This window comes from Lipotes vexillifer, unplaced genomic scaffold, assembly GCF_000442215.2.
Source record: "Lipotes vexillifer unplaced genomic scaffold, Lipotes_vexillifer_v1.1 scaffold1235, whole genome shotgun sequence".
Taxonomy (NCBI): Eukaryota; Metazoa; Chordata; class Mammalia; order Artiodactyla; family Lipotidae; genus Lipotes; species Lipotes vexillifer.
In genome coordinates, this window is record NW_006775530.1 from 415,899 (window position 1) to 436,732 (window position 20,834).

At 40.5% G+C, this 20,834-nt stretch overlaps 1 protein-coding gene across 1 annotated transcript; it reads left to right on the forward strand.

Moving 5' to 3' along the window:
* Window positions 1-9,988: 9,988 nt before the first annotated feature.
* Window positions 9,989-18,513, forward strand: PSMD7 (proteasome 26S subunit, non-ATPase 7). The gene is made up of 7 exons (XM_007449916.1): window positions 9,989-10,185; window positions 12,303-12,394; window positions 13,283-13,375; window positions 14,086-14,183; window positions 14,757-14,837; window positions 16,804-16,895; window positions 18,031-18,513. Exons 1-7 carry the CDS (start codon window positions 10,112-10,114, stop codon window positions 18,467-18,469), a joined length of 969 nt encoding a protein of 322 aa, XP_007449978.1. The 5' UTR covers window positions 9,989-10,111; the 3' UTR covers window positions 18,470-18,513.
* Window positions 18,514-20,834: the final 2,321 nt, after the last annotated feature.

Sequence of the window (20,834 nt, forward strand, 5' to 3'; positions counted from 1 at the left end):
CAACAACCATCTGCCAAATCATATACAGGTATTGATATTTGCCACTCTACAGTTAAACTACATCACATGTCAATGCAATCAACTCATTAGCAGACTTGTATCAAGCTTCAGTGCTCACTACCCACTTCTGCACCTCTTTGATTAAGCAGTGTATGGACCATAGTCCCTGCCTGTCTGCCAGCTGATCAGCTCAGTAATACTGCTAATATAAAATCAAATCAGCAGCAGAAGAAAGCGCTAAAAACCCCTGTGAGCACTCTGGTTCCCTCTTATGCAGAATATCAATATACTATAATCTAGCAAGCAAAGCAAATGAAATTTAAAAATTGCTTAGAGAATCATTTTCACCAAAAGTCACAAGAGGTCATTAAAAAGCACTGTAATTGCCCCTGTATTATACTTTGCTATCATTCTTCCATCTTCCTTGTTACCTGAGATTTTAAATCTCTCTTGCTGACGTAAAAACCACAAGCAAACCTCAAGTGTGACTGTCACATGCAGAATCTGAGTGTTAGAGGTCAATGTGACTTACTGGTGTGCTGGCCCACTGCTCCAAATTTTATATCTCTTCTGCTCCTCAGTTATTGCCTGACATGATTTAACAACTGTAATTCCTTATTTAACGATGTCAAAGGTTTTTAGGAAATTGACTGTATTTCACCAACGATATATTTCTTCTTGATTACAGAGTGGTTAAAATGATTTTAAACCAAGACAGCAAAATAAAGCAGTAATAAAATCAATAAAAGGTGCTTAAAACATTCCTTCTATTAGGTAATGGCATTTAAAATATCCGTAGCTTGTAATGGCACTTAGGATATGCCCAAAAATCAATGAGCTAAATTACTTATTGAACTAGTTAATTTGAACATTGAGTTTTTTATGTATATTGATAAAATGGGCTACAGAATACTCCTGACAAGTAGCAGTACCACGTTCATGGTCAGATGTCTCCCTCTGCTGGAAAAACAAATTAAGCAATTTCCTCCAGTTACAGAACAAAAAGATAAAAAATTAAAAGATGTAACCTCAAAAAGTCCACAACAGACCTCTGAATCTTAAAAGACTCCAGAAGCTCATGAGAATAAAAAATCATTAAGGGTTAAAAAGCACATGCACCTTTTTAAAACTTTGTCATTAACCTGGAACATGGTACTTTATACTCAATATCAAACAGCAGACGAGAACCAAAATTTAATTGTTTCAAAACTCCCTTCCTAATTTTCTAACCACTATCCTAGGGTTTTTGGTATCTTAGAATAAGATTCTAAAAGCCTTGAATTCTTTCTCTTTGATGTCAGAAGGAAAAGGGTTTGAATTTTAAAAGAGAAAGTACAAATCTGTGCTCAAGGAAAAGTCCACATTCTTAGCAGTTTAATTTGATCAAAATCAAGTTTGAACTATCTTTGCAAATGAAGGGTTTTGCAAACTCAAAGTATGAATCCACTAAACAGCTTCACATTCCTCTCGCTGTGTGGGGTGGTATGAGAGTTTACAATACTATTATTACCATTATTTTTTTTTTTCAAAAATCTACTATTTAAAATGCTAAGTACTTTACTGAAAAGACTCTTCACTGCTTTTCAATTTCTCCCCCTGCCAGTTCAGCCCTAAGCAGGTGTTAGACTTCTGAAGAGCCTGCCTCAGGACTTTTAACTCGAACTACAAAGAGGAGCTTCAGAAATTATGATAAAAGGTGTTAAGAGAGAAACGAAGGTGAAGAGGTTATCTGACACTAACCTAAAATTGTACATAGTACCTTTTGAAAAATTATAGCTACCCAGAATATACCATTTGGTTTTGAATGGTTTTATCAATAACAGTCCATATATTTTTTTCACCCACATTTGAACACATTTCATTTATATTCGAAACAATGGGAATATTTAAAATTACATGCATTATTGGAAATTTTTAATCAGAGAGTTTTGCTCAGTCTATATGAGTTTGGTTTGGTTTTGTGTTGTTTTGGTTTTGTATATAGGGAGACTAAAATAGAAAACTACAGAGAATACTGTGATTTTTTTGCATGCTGAAAGATCACTAACTAAACAGGAAACTACAGAGAATAGTTATTTTTTTGCATGCTGAAAGATCACTGACCAACATATTATGGATATACTGTGTAACATATTACCCAAGTTACACAATACAGTTAATAAGTGTATGACTCTTGCTAGGCGCAGATGCTAATAAGATGACTAAGCTATGGTCCTGGCCTCCACATATACCCTAGTACTAAAGAGACACATGTCAAATGAATTATTACTATTCAGCACGATGAGCAGTACAACAGTAATAAGCACTAGGTGCTGTGGGGACCCAGAGGTCAGAGGAACTAACACTGCCTGGGGAAGGTAAGGAAAACTCCAACAGAAGAGATGACCTACTGAGTGTGATCCTTGAGAAAGACCCAGCAATTCTGGTGTTTAAGCGGTCAAGGGCAATTCAGAAAGCAGAAATGGGATGGGCACAGAGAAAAGCAAATTCCTTTGGAAACAGATTAAATGGTTTCAGGCTGGTCTAACAGAGGATGAGAGCAATAGGGGACGAGGCTCTGAGTGGTTGGCTAAGGCCACGCTACGAAGAGTCTTGGATACCTTCCTAAAGTTCAGATTTTATCTTGTAGGCACTGGAAAGGTTCTGAAGGATTTTAAGGAAGTTAAATCAGCACTTCGCACTGGCGGAAAAAAAAACAACGCCAGCATTTTGAAAGATGGCTTGAAGGTTCTGGCTGGAGGAGGGAAGAGGCACCTGCAGCAACAAACTGCAGAAATTTGGAAAACTTGAGAGAATGTCAGTGATAATGAAGCATTACCACAAACCCAGGTTAACGCCTACTTCTTTTCTGACTTCCAGGTCTCAAAAAAGAAACTTCCATGTTATATGAACAACGTACTGATTTTTTTTAAAGACTTTTGCCCTTTCCTGTTCTTACAGAAAGCAAAAAATTGACAAACATTGCTCTATTCTTAAAACACAAAGTATAGCAACTTCAAATTGATTCAATTTGCCTTAAATTTCTCAGTAGTCTTTCTAGTTGCATTAAAACTTCAACTGAAGTATGTGTGCAGGTGCCCAAAACTGAAAGGTAAATACAAAACTAAAACTAGTTGCTCCATTTGAGATTAGGATAATGGTTGATTTTTTTTTCTTCCAACAGTAGATATTTAACAATAACGTATTGCCCCAGCTTTTCAAATTTAAAAAAAGGCTTCTTTGATTTACCATCTTGAAGAAAATAAGGAAAGGAAAAATATCTCTGTCCTTAAAAAGATGAAAAGCTTCATCTATCTTCAAACCTTATACTTGTTTTGATACATTCATAAATCTGCATCTAAAAGTCCAGTTAAAAAAAAAATGTTTAATTTTACACCGTCATCAGGAATGGCTCTGTATAGCACAGGGAACGCTGCTCAATATTCTGTTATAACCTAAATGGGTAAAGAATTTGAGAAAGAATAGATACATGTATATGTATAAATGAATCACTTTGTTGTACACCTGAAACTAATACAACATTGTTAATCAACTGTGCTCCGAGATAAAAATGTTTAATAAGAGCATAAGAAAAGAATCAGAATAGAAACAAAAGACAAAAATGGCCTTCAAGCGCTTCCCTGGTGGTGCAGTGCTTAAGAACCCACCTACCAACGCAGGAGACACAGGTTCAAGCCCTGGTCCGGGAAGATCCCACATGCCACAGAGCAACTAAGCCCGTGCACCACAACTACTGAGCCTGCGCTCTAGAGCCCACAAGCCGCAACTACTGAGCCCGTATGCCACAACTACTGAAGCCCACGCATCTAGAGCTGATGCTCCGCAACAAGAGAAGCCACTGCAATGAGAAGCCCGTGCACCACAACGAAGAGTAGCCCCCGATCGCCACAACTAGAGAAAAGCCCGCATGCAGCAACAAAGACCCAATGCAGCCAAAAATAAATAATTTTTTTTAAATAGCCTTCAAGACATTTTAAAATGTTAAATTGATGACACTAGTTGTTTGCTTCTTTATATTTAATGAGTTCTTTTGAATAAAGCTGAAAGTGTGTGTAATTGAAAGAAGAGATAAATTCAAAATAAAGGTCTTTAAATAAATAAATAAATAAATAAAGGTCTTTGAGGCTCAAACCAAAGTAGCTCCCAAGGCTGAATCTGGCCTCCTGGGTTTTCTTTTATAGTCAACTGTTACAAGTGTTCCTATACCAACCTTAAAGTGTCCTGTTTTAATCGCAGCAGCCGCTAACACTGTTCCTGAAAGAAAATTAACTCTTCAGATGGGAGATTTCCTACGGTCTGCACACCGCAGTCTCTCTGGACTTCATCCAAGACAGGTGAACTGTGCTCCATTGTGGCCTCCTTACAGGCTTTCAAAGCACAATGGAGAATGGTTTTCTAACATATTTGTACCGCATAAGGGTTCCTGTGGAGAGTTCTATTTCCTGGATATAAACTAGAAATTGCTGTAATTTTTTTAGTTCTTTTTAATTTGCAGTTAAATGAAATGAAATAGCAATCATGCAAGTATCCAGGGCCAACACATAAGGCTCATCACTTGTGTAAAGCATAAAACAAGGAAAATCTCTTTAAACGAATCCAATCTTTCTGCAACAATTAGCCTTTTGAAAAGCCAAATTGATCACCAATATATTTTAAAAGAGGAATTTTAAAAAACGTATTTCCATAAACTAAATATACCTGAGGCAAAAGAAGGATAAAGAAACACTCGGCAAATGCAAAAGATGAATTTCAACTCTTGTTCTGCTGGATTACTTAAAATATAAACACCAGTTAATAAAAAGAAAAACAAATTTGTTTTTTGGCCACGCCATGCAGCTTATGATATCCTAGTTCCCCGACCAGCGATTGAACCGAGGCCCTTGGCAGTGAAAGCACAGAGTCCTAACCACTGGACCACCAGGGAATTCCCAAGAAAAAATTCTTATAGTCTTTTATAATATATAATAATGATGACACTACACTCTAATGATAACCATGTCTAACATATGCTGAGTTCTTACTATGTTCCAAGAACTATGCTAAGCTCTCTATATCACAAGATAGACTTATTTTTGCCTGCTAAGCATTCATTCCCCCCTTCCAATTACAACATCCCCTTTTTCCTTCCTCACTCATGTGGTCATGGTGAGCTGATCCATCACAGTTGCACCATCTCCAAATTGATCCTAAACTGGACATTTAGAAAACTCTATTCCCTTGGGCACAGCAGTCAGTTCAGAGTGGCTCCCAGTCCCAGCAAGGCCAATCAAATTTCGTAAATAAAGGTTTGGAGTTCAAAACCTCCCTTCCTTTAAATATTTAAAGCTGTGGCTATCTGTAGCCATCAAAATATTTCCCCGCCACTAGTAGGAAATCTGTCTGGAAATGGAACCAAAACACTGAAGGATGCTGAAAGGTGGAGAGAGAAACATCAGTAAGGCCCCTGGAACACGCAGGGCCCTTGAACTTGCTGTTACATGAGATAATGAATTTCCCTTCACTTCAGCTGGTTAGAGTAGGGTTCCACTACCAGCAATTAAGAATCGTCTGGCTTGGGCTTCCCTGGTGGTGCAGTGGTTTAGAGTCCGCCTGCCGATGCAGGGGACACGGGTGCATGCCCCGGTGCGGGAAGATCCCACATGCCGTGGAGCGGCTAGGCCCGTGAGCCATGGCCGCTGAGCCTACGCGTCCGGAGCCTGTGCTCCGCAACGGGAGAGGCCACAGCAGTGAGAGGACCGCGTACAGGAAAAAAAAAAAAAGAATCGTCTGGCTAGTGCACACACCTACAGCTAGCCCATGCAGTCACATGGGTCTACACCAACAGCCAGGGTCCCCTCAGCTGCTCACATGTCTGCAGTTAGCCCCAGCCCCTGCTGCTGGCCCTGTCCCTCACCACTGCATGTGTGTCTGTGGCAGGCCCCGCCCCCACACAGGCACCTGCAGCTGGTCCCTACAGCCAAGCATGAATACACTGCCAGATCTGGTCACGACTGCTACCTCCACTGGTAGCAGCTGGACCTGGAGGCTCCACTGAAGACCTCAACAGCCCTTGCAGCTACTGCAGACCCCGCACAGCTCTCACCAAGGATCATGCAATTGTTGGTGTGGTGGATGGACCCCAGCAGCCTGAGCCAACAAGACACACACCCTTGGACCCAGAGGCTCTACTCACCCTCATACTTAGCACCCCACGCCACTAGACCCAGGACCATAGCACACTCCAGATTGCCTTCACTCACAGGTGAAGGTTTTTCCTTTCTGAAGTCAGTCCAGAAAGTCTGGAAGAGGTGACTGCTTCTTCAAAGGTGGAGACATCTATACAAGGCTATAGGAAACAGGAGGAATCAGGGCAACAAGACACCACCAAAGAAAATGGTAAACTTCCAGCACCCACAAGGATGTCTGAACCCCAGCAATGAATACAGCTTAGACTAAAGGTGGTATATCTTCCTTTTTTTTTTTTTTTTTTCCAAATCTAGTAAGATGATCAACAGAGGCTGCAGAGTTCCAAGTATTGCTGCCATGCATGCAGGACCATGATTCCATGTTCTGGACCTAAGAAAAATAAGAACTCTTTCAAGATATTAGGGTCTGTGGGGGGCTATCTCCCTAAATTGAAAGACAAAAGTGGATTAGAGAGATATGAACAAGATGGTGGCATAGGAATTTCTAGCACACATCCTCTCCCAAAACATCAGTTGCAACAACTATCCACATGCAAAAATACCTTCACTAGAGGTAAGAATTTCAGGTAAGGGATTACAGTACCTAATCCAATTTTAAAATGAGCGGAGGACCTGAATAGAGATTTTTTTAAAGACATTCAAATGACTAACAGGTACATGAAAAGATGCTCAACACCACTAATCATCAGAGAAATGCAAATCAAAACCATAATGAAATATCACCTTATACCTGTTAGAATGGCTATTATCAAAAAGACAGGAGATAAGAAGTGTTGGTGAGAATGTGGAGGAAAGGGAACACTTGTGCGCTCTTGGTGGGAATGTAAATTGATATAGCCACTATGGAAAAGAGTACGAAAGTTCCTAAAAGAACTAAAAATAGAACTACCATATGATCCAGCAACCCCACTTCTGGGTATGTATCCAAAGGAAATGAAACCACTATCTCAAAGAGATGTCTGAATCCCTGTGTTCATTGTAGCATTATTCACAATGGCCAAGACATGGACACAACCTATATGTCTGTTGATGCATGAATCAATAAAGAAAATGTGGCATATATATATATATATATATATATATAACTCAGCCATAAAAAGGAAGAAAATCCTTCCATTTTGTGACAAAATGGATGGATCTTGAGGGTATTATGGTAAGTGAAATGACAGATAGAAAGACAAATACTATATGATCTCACTTACATGTGGAAATGAAAAATTCAGAATCCACAGAAATAGAGAGTAGAATAGTTGTCAGAGGCTGGGAGTCAGGGAAATGGGAGTTGTTGGTCAAAGAGTACAAACTTCCAATAATAAGATGGAAGGCTAAGGTACAGCATGGTGACTATAGTTAACAATACTGTATTATATATTTGAAAGTTGCTCTTAAATGTTCTCACCACAAAAAGAAAATGGTAATTACGTGAGGTGATGGAAGTGTTAACTAACCTTATTGTGGTAATCATTTTGCAATACATACGTGTATCAAATCATCACACTGTACACCTTAAACTTACATGTTATATGTCAATTACATCTCAATAAATTTGGGAAAAGGAGAATTTAACATTTAAAAAGAAAGACAGGGGCTTCCCTGGTGGTGCAGTGGTTAAGAATCCACCTGCCAATGCAGGGAACACGGGTTCGAGCCCTGGTCTGGAACGATCCCACATGCCGCGGAGCAGCTAAGCCTGTGCACCATAACTACTGAGCCTGCGCTCTAGAGCCTGTGAGCCACTACTACTGAGCCCACGCACCACAACTACTGAAGCCCGCGCGCCTAGAGCCCATGCTCCGCCACAAGAGAAGCCAAAGCAATGAGAAGCCCGAGCACTGCAACGAAGAGTAGCCCCCGCTCGCCACAACTAAAGAAAGCCCACAAGCAGCAACAAAGACCCAACACAGCCAAAAATAAATTAATTGTTTTTTAAAAAGACATGGGGTAAGGGATTAAGAGGCACAAACTATTATTATAAAATAAGCTACAAGGATATATTGTACAACACGGGGAATATAGCCAATATTTTATATTAACTATAAATGGAGTATAAGCTTTAAAAATTGTGAATCACTATATTGTACACCTGTAACTTATATAATATTGTACATCAACTATACCTCAATAAAAAATAAATAAAAATTTTAAAATTACATTTCTTTCTTTAAAAAAAAGACAAAAACAGTCAAAGGAAAATAAAATATATTATCCTTATGCTCTCATCAGATCCTCTTAAAGTCCAGAATTAAATGAACAAAAGAAAGTAGATTTCTTATATCTCCTTCTGCATTCCTCTGAATGAATTTAGCCCTTAATAGTGGCTACGAAATTAGTTATGATTTCAAGTCAGTTCCATTAAAAAAGGAAAAGAAAAAACAGGACAACATGAAAAATACCCTCCTTATGATTTCAAGTTGTCTTCTTTATACTCTAAATATTTTAGTCCAAAAACATGCTTCCTTTAGACTCCAATTATTATGCCTTATCTGACACATAAGAAAAATCAAAATCAATCTTTGATCTTAAAAATTAGGGGGGAAAACCCTTCCAAGGTCTTTTCATAACAGTTACATGTCTACACTGTGTTGAATAGCATCACGTAAGAAATGAAACAAGAACATCTACTTTGAACGAGGCACTAAACACCAGCAAGCATGCTTTAACACATCACACAATGTGGCTGACTTACATTTCCTTAATTTAAAAGTTCTATCGTCGTAAGTAGCAGCAATCATCTCATAGTCAAATCAAACACATTAAAATGAGGAAGATGCAAAACAGTGTTCCCCAAAGTAGGAAGAGTTTATGAGATGAAAGTGAGGGGTAGCGCCCAGAAAGGGTATCAAAAGCTCCCTAATTATACTGGAAGGAGGCTAAGGTTCAGAGCAAAAGTCTCCTTGTCATTCTTCAGAGAGTTCAGATCCTCTGTTGATGTAGGGAAGGTAGAAGGTGTTTAAAAACAGGATAAACAATAAATAATTCACGCTGCTGAGGTATTGTTTTTGTTTACAGAAATGGCAACTTAAAGTCAGACAGAAAACTAAACTTGCATGGATTTTAAGTCATTTGCCTTCTTCCGCAAATACGCTCAAGTCCTCTTTTCCTACATTTCCCCTTTTAGTCTTCTTTTTTCTCTTTCCCAGCTAACTATGAAAACATACTTCCTTATTGCTTTCCATCTTTTCGCCAATCTTTTTGTAAGTTTTTATTTTAAAATCAATCTGAATGATCTAACTCTAGGCACAAACTGCATTCGTCTAACCCTTGTTAAATGGTAAGTAATATAAAGACAGGTGGGAAAATATAGACAGGTTGATTATTTGCTAAGTGTCCATGGTAAAGATTAAGGGGAAATTCCCAGACAATAAAATGATGAGATAAACTACCAAACCTACTTTAAGGGAATGCCCTAATGCTAGAGATTTAAAGTTAGTCCCTCTAAGAAATTCTGGAAGATTTTGACTAGAAGCGAAAGTGAACATTTTCTGAATGGTGGAAATATTACTTATTACTATTTACATTTTTCTTAGCATCTTCTCCAGTCTTCAGATGGGAGGGAGGGGGAGGTGAGCTAGTAGGGCACTGAGGCGAAAAGCCGCAGCGGGTGACAGTACAGGCCAAACACCAGGAGGTCAACCTTTATCAGTCTCCAGTGTCCTGTTAGCTTTCATGACCTGGGAAACCCGCAGCCAGTCACCCGAGGCGGGTCCCGCCTTCCCCGGCACTTCCCCTCCTCAAGGTGGCGGCGGGAGCGACAATCCGAGCGCGACGCGCGAGGCACTCTGGGAGCGGAAGAAGGAGCCGCGCGGCGGCGGCCCAACCGGAAGAGGAGGAGCCGGGCCTTGAGGATCCCCGAGAATCGTTGTTGCTCTGCCCGTTGGTGTTTGCGGGTCGCGGGGAGCAGGGCCTGGCGGGCGGGGTGTGTCGCGATGCCGGAGCTGGCGGTGCAGAAGGTGGTGGTCCACCCCCTGGTGCTGCTCAGTGTGGTGGATCATTTCAATCGGTGAGCGGGCGGCACGGGGCGTCCTACCGGGGCCGGTGGCGCCGCCGCTGCTGAGTCACGGCGCGCTGGGGATGGCGCGGCGGCCGCGGGGGCGCAGATGCACCGGGGGCGGCCCTGTGTCACCGAGGGGCCCAGACCAACTCCGTTCACGAAGCCCCAAGTCACCCGGCATCGTCTCCCTCGCCGTCCAGCCGGCACTCCATGAACTGGGCTTCTCGTTCCTTTTACCCAGTCCGTACGATGCCAGAGTATGGGGGACAGGCTTCACTTGGCCCTGATCCCCAGGCCTCGTGCCCATCTGTCACCTCGTACGCCCCTTTTCGCCTGAAAGACTCGGTGTCTGGTAGGAAAGCCCTTCAGACTCGCACTTCTTGCCTCTGAAGGCCGTCACCGAAATTCCGTTCTCAGCGCTCCGAAGGACTCCCTGGAAGAACTGTGGTTTTAATTTAACTTGTGAAAGTTTCCAAGTGGGACTGTGGTTTGATGATAGCTTAAAACGTAGATGTTTTAAGTTTTAAAGTCGTTTTTCTTTTAAAAATGAGACCGGTTGGAGATGTTGGCATTAATGAATAAGAAAACATCCCACAGATGTTTCTTCCGCCTTCGCTTGCTTGTTTTTGAGCTGTTCGTCCAGCTGGACCTGTTACACGTGTTCATAAATTTTACAAGATAATTGACTTGGAAAGTTGTAAGACCCAGTTGGGAGCATCTGCTGTAAAGTCATAGTTGCTAAGTGCCCATCCTCTTGCAACTTGCTTTGTACAACTCCCAGTTCAACCAGAGCCAAAACCAAACTCAAGACTCCTGTGAGGTTTAGGGTCCCCAGTTCAGTTCCATTGCTTTGTAGCACCCTTAGCCTAACAGGATATGCAAGCTTTCCCACTGTACAATGATTAGTATTTTTCTCCCGTAGGATACTAGAGGTACTAAGAGGGCAAGCATCTTTTCAGTTCTGTTCAGTAAATTCAGCAAACACTTGTTAAGGGCATAGTGAAGGCAGACACTGCAAGCTGCTGTGTCAGACAATTGCAGGGTTTTTTAAAACGCAAATGGATTTTTGTAGATCAAAAGAAAAGCCCATGAGTGTGGAAGTTTCCTTTGAACTTAGAGTTCCCAAAAAATTAGAACCACCAGAATACAGAATCCTTAACTTTGTTTGGTCCAAACCCTAAATATAGTCAGCATTTATAAATTTGCCAAACCATATTTTTAGATAAATACAGTTAAATCAGTATGAAACCAGCAGCCGTTAAGGAATTTCACGTTGACTTTTGTCTTTGCTTTGAACATAGAATTGTATTGTTTCTGTATGTTACGATTAACATGCTATGTTACGATTTAGTGGTTAAAGGAGAATTCTACATGATGACCAATGAAATGAGATATAAGTGAAACACTTGCAGTTCCTTAGGACAAAAGTCATTAAGGAGGTTTGATATGGAAATAAATATTCTGAAGTAGTCTTTCTGGTTCATTGAGCCCTCCTCCCAGTATGATTAGTCACCAGCTCACTTCCAGCTTCTGCATAATTAAGCCATTCAGAGACCACAAATGGCACACACATGCTTCTGGGTCAGAATCATTTTCTGAGCCCCTAAATGGTACAAAGAATTATAACGTCTATTGGGGCTTGTTGACATAGATGTTCCAGAGAAGAGTTGGCAAGCTGGACCATAAAACTGGTTCAACTTTAGCATCTTTATCCCTGAAAAGATTTGAGGACAGAGAAGATGGGGAAAATTTAAAAGAGAAAGGTAAGCTGCAGAGGAAAAAATAAAATTAAATGTGATTTCAAACACCAATCAAATAACAGTTAAGACCTTAAGATCTGGGGAGTTTTCATTTTCTCAATTTTAAATTTCTATAAAGTTTGAGATTTTTTTCCAAGCATGTCTTTCTTTGCAGTCAGCAGTGAAACTGCCAGTGTCCAAAGTTCACGAATTACCCATTATATTTATTAGAATTATTAAGGACTAACCCATTATATTTGTTTAGTGGGATTAGTTCCCAGATAGGCTAAATTGTATCTGTACCATTGATGCTTCCTGTTGGATATCTTAATGTTGGCCCACTTCTGTCTGTGCCCATCCAGACTGACCTTCTGTTTTCTCATTCAGAATAGGCAAGGTTGGAAACCAGAAGCGTGTTGTTGGTGTGCTTTTGGGGTCGTGGCAAAAGAAAGTTCTCGATGTATCCAACAGTTTTGCAGGTAAAAGAAAAATTTGTCAATTATACCTCAGTTTTTTAAAAAATAAATAGGCAAATTTTACATTTTCTGAGTATGGTTAAAATGTCAGTTAACTTTTAAAAAGAAAAATTTTCGTGGTCTCCATTTTTTATTATAACCAAGCAATTCTATTTCAGAATTGTTTAAGTATAGAAAAGGGAGGCTAAAGGCTACACACTGAGCTGCATAGTAAATATTTAAAACTTGCAGGCCATACGGTCTCCATTGCAACTGCTCAGCTCTGCTCATGTAGCAGGAAAGCAATTATAGACAGTATGTAAACAAACTAATAGCTATATTGCAGTAAAACTCTTAAAATAGGCAGTGGGTGTAGTTTGTCAACCCCTGTACTAAACTATTAACCATGGTTATGGGTAGGCAAGGGGGAGATAAAGACCTTATCTTTTACACTGTTTCATAAATCTTTATAAGAATGTATCCATATATTTTATGATTGAAGCAACAATAATAAGGAACAACAAAATAATTCCTGGCATGGCTGCTAGACTAGCAGTCACTAACTCCAGTGTCTAAAAGGATCAGGCAGTAATGTAATTTGCCAGACGGGAATATTTGGAAGTGATGGAGCTTTTAGCAAACTGAAGAATGTGTCCTTTTCAAAGTGGGTGGCTTCTGTCTGGCTCTAGCCAGTTGTTGCTAGTCTTCCAGTTTATCCAGAGAACCTGGAGGTCTGGATTTGTATGTGAAATCTTCCAGTCTTTACTAAAAGCAACTCAAAACTAATTTTAGTACTGTGTTGGACAAACCAAAGACATGGATCAGATCTGGCCTAGGGGTCTACAGTTGTGATATGTACCCTTAGAGTTCTGTCTAGCACCCTAAACTGTTTTTTGGTTTTTTTCTTTCTAGTCCCTTTTGATGAAGACGACAAAGATGATTCTGTCTGGTTTTTAGACCACGATTATTTGGAAAACATGTATGGAATGTTTAAGAAGGTCAATGGTAGGTGGCATTGTGGCACGTGTGTTTGTGTGTGTGTGTGTGTGTGTGTGTATGTGTAGGTATATGTGTGCCCATAATGCCTTTTCTAAATATTCACTTTTCTTTGTTTAATGTCAAAGGCCCTTTCACTTAGCTAGACTGAAGTAAGACTAGTGGTAGTAGAGGAATGAGGTAGAATAAATGAGAAACTAGAGTAGCAATTTAAGGCCAGCTAGACCACCTAGGCTTCAGGGGAGAGAGCTAGCCCTCTACAGCAGAAAAGCAAAGAATGGTGAAATAAAATCCACCTGCCCCTAGAGCTTTAGTACCACCAGGGTAAATATCTCTGTTACATGTGTCGCTTTCATTTCATTTCATTTCATTTCAGCAACCACATTGCTTTGGAAATGCTTATTCCCACAACACTCACAGTTGTAATCTATGTGACATGAACTTGAATTTGTTTATATATTGCCTCGGAATTGTTTTCTAGTTGTTTCATGTATGACTGGTCTCCTAAACTAGTCTGAGATATGTATATCTCTAGATTTCCCCTGCTGTTTATTTTCTGAGAATCCTGTTTTTGAGTTTTAGATTTCATAGCTAAGTCAAGGTTTAGATGTCTGGAATTTCTGTAAAAGCTAGAGAACATAACTACTGGAGTTCTTACCCTTTTTGAGGGAAATATATAGATCTTTAACAATTCAAAGCCACTAATTTTTCCTTCCCAGCCAGAGAAAGAATAGTTGGGTGGTACCACACAGGCCCTAAACTACACAAGAATGACATCGCCATCAATGAACTCATGAAAAGATACTGCCCTAACTCAGTAAGTGTACTCCGTCTTTAAAACTCTTGACTCATATTTGTTGCCAGCGAACTCAAGAAAAAGAAAGCATCCTAGGAAGGATTTGGAAAATGAATCATTTCACCACTTTTTCTCTATAAGCTTGTGTTGATTTGCAGTGTTTTGTGTAGTATACGGTAACCCAGTGTATTTAGTAAATTAAACATCTGTTCAGTGCTAGGTATGTAAGTTACCTTCCTTAATCCTCTCAGTAACTGTATGAGATTGTTATCCTCTTTACAGTGAGAAAACTGAGGTTCAGAATGGTTAGTAAGGTCTTCTAAGTATGGGGCTGGGATTAAAATGCCAGCTGTCTTGACTCTAATCTTCTGCTTGATAACTTCACTATACTATCTCTCAGCTTGTTAATGGATGGGGTTGAAGAGCAGAGCAAATAAGATAATTTGAAATGTAAAGTTATTTTTTTTTTTTCTGAAAATTCTGGCTTATATCTGGTTGAATGAATGAAGAAGCTTCGGTAATCATCAGAATGGCTGCAGTTATTCCTTACGTGCTCAGTATGAGGTGATTTGCTATGATTTGTTTTTCTGCCAGGTATTGGTCATCATTGACGTAAAACCAAAGGACTTGGGACTGCCCACAGAAGCATATATTTCGGTGGAAGAAGTTCATGATGTAAGTCATCTTGCTGTGAGCCTAGGAGATTAGATTTGCTACTTTTAGGGCCATTGGGTTTGTTTGGTTTTTTTTTCCCATTTTCAAGTCAACAAATACTTTATAACAAAGAAAAGGTTATTGGTTTCTGTCAATAGTTTGATATTATGTTTTTTCCCCCCAAATTTGAGTCACCAAATTTTAGAAATAGAGCAGACCATAGAAATCTAAAGTCCCCTTTTACAAATGAAATTGAGACCAAAGTAGTCAAATGATTGCCCAGAGATGTTCTCAGCAAAGTAAATGCAGAGCCTGGTGAGCTTGGTCTTAATCTAATGCAGTTTCCACTGTTGGCCCACCTATATAGTGACTATATTAACTATCTATTCTATAGCCAATCCCTATAGACTAGATCCTAGGTTTTCAAATAGAGTAAGTCAGAGCTGCCAGGAGCTAGATGGCAAAACCCATCTGTATGATTGGACACCTGTATAGTCAGCTCCATGGCGTTCAGTACCAGCTATGTGGTCTGTTAGCTTGTTTCTTGGGTATGAAGAGCTGCCAGAATAGCTTTTCTCTATTTCCAAGAAAATTGAACTCAAATTCTAGGGTAGGATTTGATGTGAAATTGTACATGAGTTTTGTTTTGAGCGTAAAATATTTGCACTTAGGGTGTGCAAAGAGCTCAGCCTTGAATTTCCAAAGTTGAACGGACACACTAAAGGCTGTCTTTCTTCCTTATGCTTATCCATATATTCACTTTTAAAATCTGGAAAAGGCTTTGTTAAGTTAGGTCCCTGCAGATGTTCCTTGCACTGAGCTCTATGCTCCTGTTTCTCTTTGCCTTGCTACCAGAGAGCTTAGATCCAAATTTATTGCCTAGTTGCAGTAAGACTTTCATCCCTGGTCTTGATACAGTTGTTATAAGTTAAATTTTACCCTGCCTCTTTCAAAAAGGAATTAGAGGCTGCTTATACATATGCATGCACATGCACACACGCACTCGCACACACACACCAATGAAGCAAGATCTTTTAAAAGAGGATGGAGGGGATGTAAGGGTCCTATAATGAGATGAAGCCAGGGGAAATCAGTACATGAAAAGACATGCCACGAAGTCCTGCACAAGTGTTGAAGGCTCTGACCATCCTAGCATACAAAGCCAAGAGGAAGATGACATTTGCAGGATTCACACTGTCCTGGGTAAAATAACAACAGCTAATGTTTATACCACTTAGTGTAAGTGAAGTGACTTTCCCAAGATCTCACTGCTCCCTTATCACACATGGCAGAGCCAGGCTTTGAACCTAAGCAGCCTGGCTAGAGTCTGTGCACTCACTGCTGTGCTGTTGTGCCTCGCACACATTTTACAGCCTTTACAGGAGATGTACAGCCTCTTCTGGCACTAGATCTGATAAAAGTTTCTCCTAAGTCCCATCAAGAAATCACTAAGTGATACAGCAAACCGCATCCACTAATGGGTTCCTTGAGTAATTCAGGTCACCAGAAAATCAGTTATTCTAACCACGTTGCTTTGGTGCTCTGACCATTTGACCCAAGGGACAACAGATGGTTAAAAATTGTATCTTCTGACATGAGCTTGCCTCAAGTACAGGTGTTCTGAATATTGCCTATTTTAGAATGAACGCTTATAAGTCCTTAAAATTTAGCCGAATCAAGACTTCCCTGATGTTCATCTCTACTGCAGGCTTGAGAGAATATCAAGATTTTCCTTAGAAATAAACTAATGATGATTCCCCACTACATCTCGTCCCTGAGCAGGACCACTGTGAATTCAGCTTAGAAGTCACAGTGCTTTGAAAGCTTTCAAAGCGAACTTTACCCACCCTTGCCGTGAAAAAGCCAGTAATGACACCCATGAAAGTGATTTGACTTAAAGCAGAAGAATCAAGGCATGAAAAGGAACATGTGCCAGTTTGTTCATTTGTTTGTAAGTAAATAACTGTAGTTAATTCTCCTCTCCCAGGATGGAACTCCAACCTCAAAAACATTTGAGCACGTGACCAGTGAAATTGGAGCAGAGGAAGCTGAGGAAGTCGGAGTTGAACACTTGTTACGGTGAGACTTTAGGACAGCATCATAATCACCAGCAGCCCAAGAAGCTGCTCAGTGTAAAGAAGAGATCTGTATCAGGAATAGGGAGACCTGGGTTCTAGTCCTGGGTCATCTCTAAAGTGTCCTGAGTTATGATTTATGAGTTTGTGGACAGCACACCTTGTCTGGAAGCTGTAATGCTGGCTGTGACGGGAACAGATGTGTGAATTATTCAAAAGCAAACGTGTGCTCTTTCAGTGTACCTCCTTTTCAATGACTGTAGCTAGCCAGTTTTCTGCAGAGAATCTGCATCTTGGACTGGGATGGATGGATGGATGGATTGATTTAAATTTATATTTTTATTTATTTTTGGCTGCATTGGGTCTTCATTGCTGCACGTGGGCTTTCTCTCGTTGTGGCGAGCAGGGACTACTCTTCGTTGCCGTGCGTTGGCTTCTCACTGCCGTGGCTTCTCTTGTTGCGAAGCGCAGGCTCTAGGCACGTGGGCTTCAGTAGTTGTGGCACACAGACTCAGTAGTTGTGGCTCGCCGGCTCTAGAATGCAGGCTCAGTAGTGGCACACGGGCTTAGTTGCTCTGCAACATGTGGGATCTTCCTGGGCCAGGGCTCGAACCCATATACCCTGCATTGGCAGGCGGATTCTTAACCACTGTGCCACCAGGGAAGCCCTGGGGTTTTATTTTTAAATCCTCTGCTTACATAACCCTGACTTACTTGAAATGATCATAGATTTTTTCAAACAATAAGATGCCTTCCAGTTCAGAAAGTTACTGCTGACTGATTTAAAAGCTTCTCCCAACATCATATAGATGCAGGTGGAGAAAATGCCACCCTTTTAAGGAACAGGGAACTTGAAGTAGAGGGGTTTTTTTTTGTTTTTTTAGTGAAAATGATTTCATTTTAGCTCTCTCTTTTCTTTTGAAAAATGCCCTGTGATGAGAAAGATAAAACATATTCCTCCAAATGAAAACAAGATTAAGGCAGTTTTACTCAAATCTTTATAAAATGGGGAAGTAACATTTTTCCTTTGGAAAACTTGCCCCTCCTCACAAACTTAGTATTTCCTTAGAATGTGAAAATCTGCGTGATAGTACAGGACACTGATGTATTTTCCTGCCCTTTCTTGTGGCTTCCTACAGAGACATCAAAGACACTACAGTGGGCACTCTTTCGCAGCGGATCACAAACCAGGTCCATGGTTTGAAGGGACTCAATTCCAAGCTTCTGGATATCAGGAGCTACCTGGAGAAAGTGGCCACAGGCAAGCTGCCCATCAACCATCAGATCATCTACCAGCTGCAGGACGTCTTCAACCTGCTGCCAGATGTCAGCCTGCAGGAGTTTGTCAAGGCCTTTTACCTGAAGACCAATGACCAGATGGTGGTGGTGTATTTGGCCTCGCTGATCCGTTCCGTGGTCGCCTTGCACAACCTCATCAACAACAAGATCGCCAACCGGGACGCAGAGAAGAAAGAAGGGCAGGAAAAAGAAGACAGCAAAAAGGATAGAAAAGATGACAAAGAGAAAGATAAGGAAAAGAGTGATGTAAAGAAAGAAGAGAAAAAGGATAAAAAATAAAACATGTAGCTTTTTAATTTGTAAATTAAAATCTTATAAACTAACTCATTGTGCCACCAGAGGGTTCTTTTCACTTTAAGTGCAAACGCTGTATTGATGAGAGCTCTCTGGATAGAGGGACTAATCTTGTACCTGAACTGCAGCTTAGGCTGCTCTAAGTTGGGAATGTGATAGCTCAGGCTTCAGACTGTGTGAGAGAAGAGAAGAGACATAAACGTAACATTTTTGGTACTCTTCCTGCTTTTATCTATAAGACCAGGAGTTGAATTTTCCCCATCTCAAGAGACTCTTGGGGTCTGTTTCTGGCAGTCTGCAAAATTGCAAAATGGAATGCACGAATTCCATAAGTGCTCTGCCTCAGAACACCTTGAGGTCTGCCCCTCTGGACTCTGTTGAGAATAGCACCCCACGGGACTTCTTGGACCCGTAGCTCTGGCATTCTCGGGGCTTGGGATCCATCTCAAGATATTGTTTACCTTCGAAGACACAATTAAATGGCTTGGTTTTTAAGTCTGTGTTCTGGTCGTTTTTGACTCTGGGTGTGGTGATACGTTGTTTTCAGAAGCAACCAAGACAAGTCTTTAATTGAAGCTGCCTTAAAGAATTATTTTAGACTGAATCTTTTATGAAAGCACCTCATTCCTTTAAAAACAGACAGCTGTAGGGAGGAGAGCTCTCAGCTGAGCCCAGAAGACCTGTGTCCCAGTTAATGCCTCAGATTCCTCATCTGTGGAGTCCCTAGAACAGTTTTTTATAAGAGACACATTCACTTACTATCGCAGTAGGTCTAAGTACATCAGGCCACAAGGTTAGTGGGGATGGAACAAAGTCACCCCAAAGTAAGTGTTCAAGATACTTAATCATTTGACTTACAGCTGTCACTTGGATATTAATTTCCTTTCTTGAGCGATTAGAACCTCCCTAAGAGTTCTCTAATGCACCATATGGACTGTCAATGTTCAGATATTTAAGAATATAATAGCACTAAAACTAAGTGGAATCTCATAAACCACTTCATAATGTTATAATGCCTCAAAGTTACTGGAAGCATCCATTTTTAATCCACAGACCTGCCTGCCAAAGAACTAGTTGAAATCTGGGGGCTGATGTAGAGCTGAGCTTTTATCCTACATAAATAGGAGCACCCACATCAGTGGTCTCTTCAAGGTTCATTAAGATTCTGAGAAAAAAAGAAACAGTAAAGGGAAGAAAACTAGAGAACCAAGTTTTGTCTACTGCAGCAGTCAAAAGTCAGATGGTTGTTACATCTAACTGAATAAAAGAAGTACGAGATACGTAGTTCAAAGCTTGAGATGCATGCGATGCATTTAAAATGACAGGAGTATGTTGAAGTTTTTCACATTTGGTTGCCATGTTTAGAACAGACTGAGAAAGGGAAATTCTCCACGGTGGGCAGGAAAGAGCCGGGATGCAATGATTCTGAGGCTAGGCAGGGGGAAGGAGGAGAATGTCATCCCAAAGAGTGGGATCGGGGGCAACTTGAGACCACACAGGATCATATCCACCTTTAGTAGTATGATCTTCACTTAAAAAGCTTTCTCAGGGTCTAACAGGACAATGCCACAGGCTTTTAAGTTTGTCACCGTTTGATAAATTGTAATGTTTATTGAGCATATGAGAACATGGGAATACCCAGACCTTGTATAGTTTGAGCCACATGTGGCAAAATTGACTTCTACCTTCCTAACAGGCTCTTCAGTTCCTACTTCTAACAAAATTCATTTGTAGCCTTTAGAGTCACGTAGGCTCATTTTCTAAGGCAAAATTGCTGCCATCCTATATAAGGGGGGCGAGCTTTGTAAGAATATTGATGAAGTCTTGCTTATACAAATAGCAGCTGACTTGACTGCAAAACCCATGGCCCTCACCTAAAATAAAGCCATGTGTTTGGATAGCTCAGCAGACTCAAGATGAGATTTCTAAACTACTTCTGTTGTTTTCGAACACATTGAAAAAGTATCCTAGAAAAAGTCTGATCCCAATTCTGGACCTCATATCCAGAGTTACGACATTCCCTTCCTTCCATTTTCAAAACATTCCACGATGACTTAGGGAGTTCAGGCTGCTCCTGCTACACATGTTACAGAGAGGAGGGCATTTATTCCTTACTAGTTTTCCGTCTGATAACTAACATCTGAAATATCCCTAAACTTAGAGGTCAGTTATCCTTAGTGAAAAGATGGATACTATCAGGGTGGAACAACAGCTTTGGGCCCACTAATTAGTTAAATGTTCTTTCATTTTACTCAGATCATCAATCACTAAAGGGACAAACGGAAGTAATCATCATTGAAGGACTACCATATTACTTCTCCAATGTGCCAGATGCAAAGTAAACCTTTCC

Excerpts from the sequence above, each read along its gene's own strand:
- PSMD7 (XM_007449916.1), top strand. The coding sequence starts at position 10,112 with ATGCCGGAGCTGGCGGTGCAGAAGGTGGTGGTCCACCCCCTGGTGCTG. Across the intron at positions 14,838-16,803 it reads CGGTGGAAGAAGTTCATGAT|GATGGAACTCCAACCTCAAA; the intron begins GTAAGTCATCTT and ends CTCCTCTCCCAG. Across the intron at positions 16,896-18,030 it reads GGAGTTGAACACTTGTTACG|AGACATCAAAGACACTACAG; the intron begins GTGAGACTTTAG and ends GGCTTCCTACAG.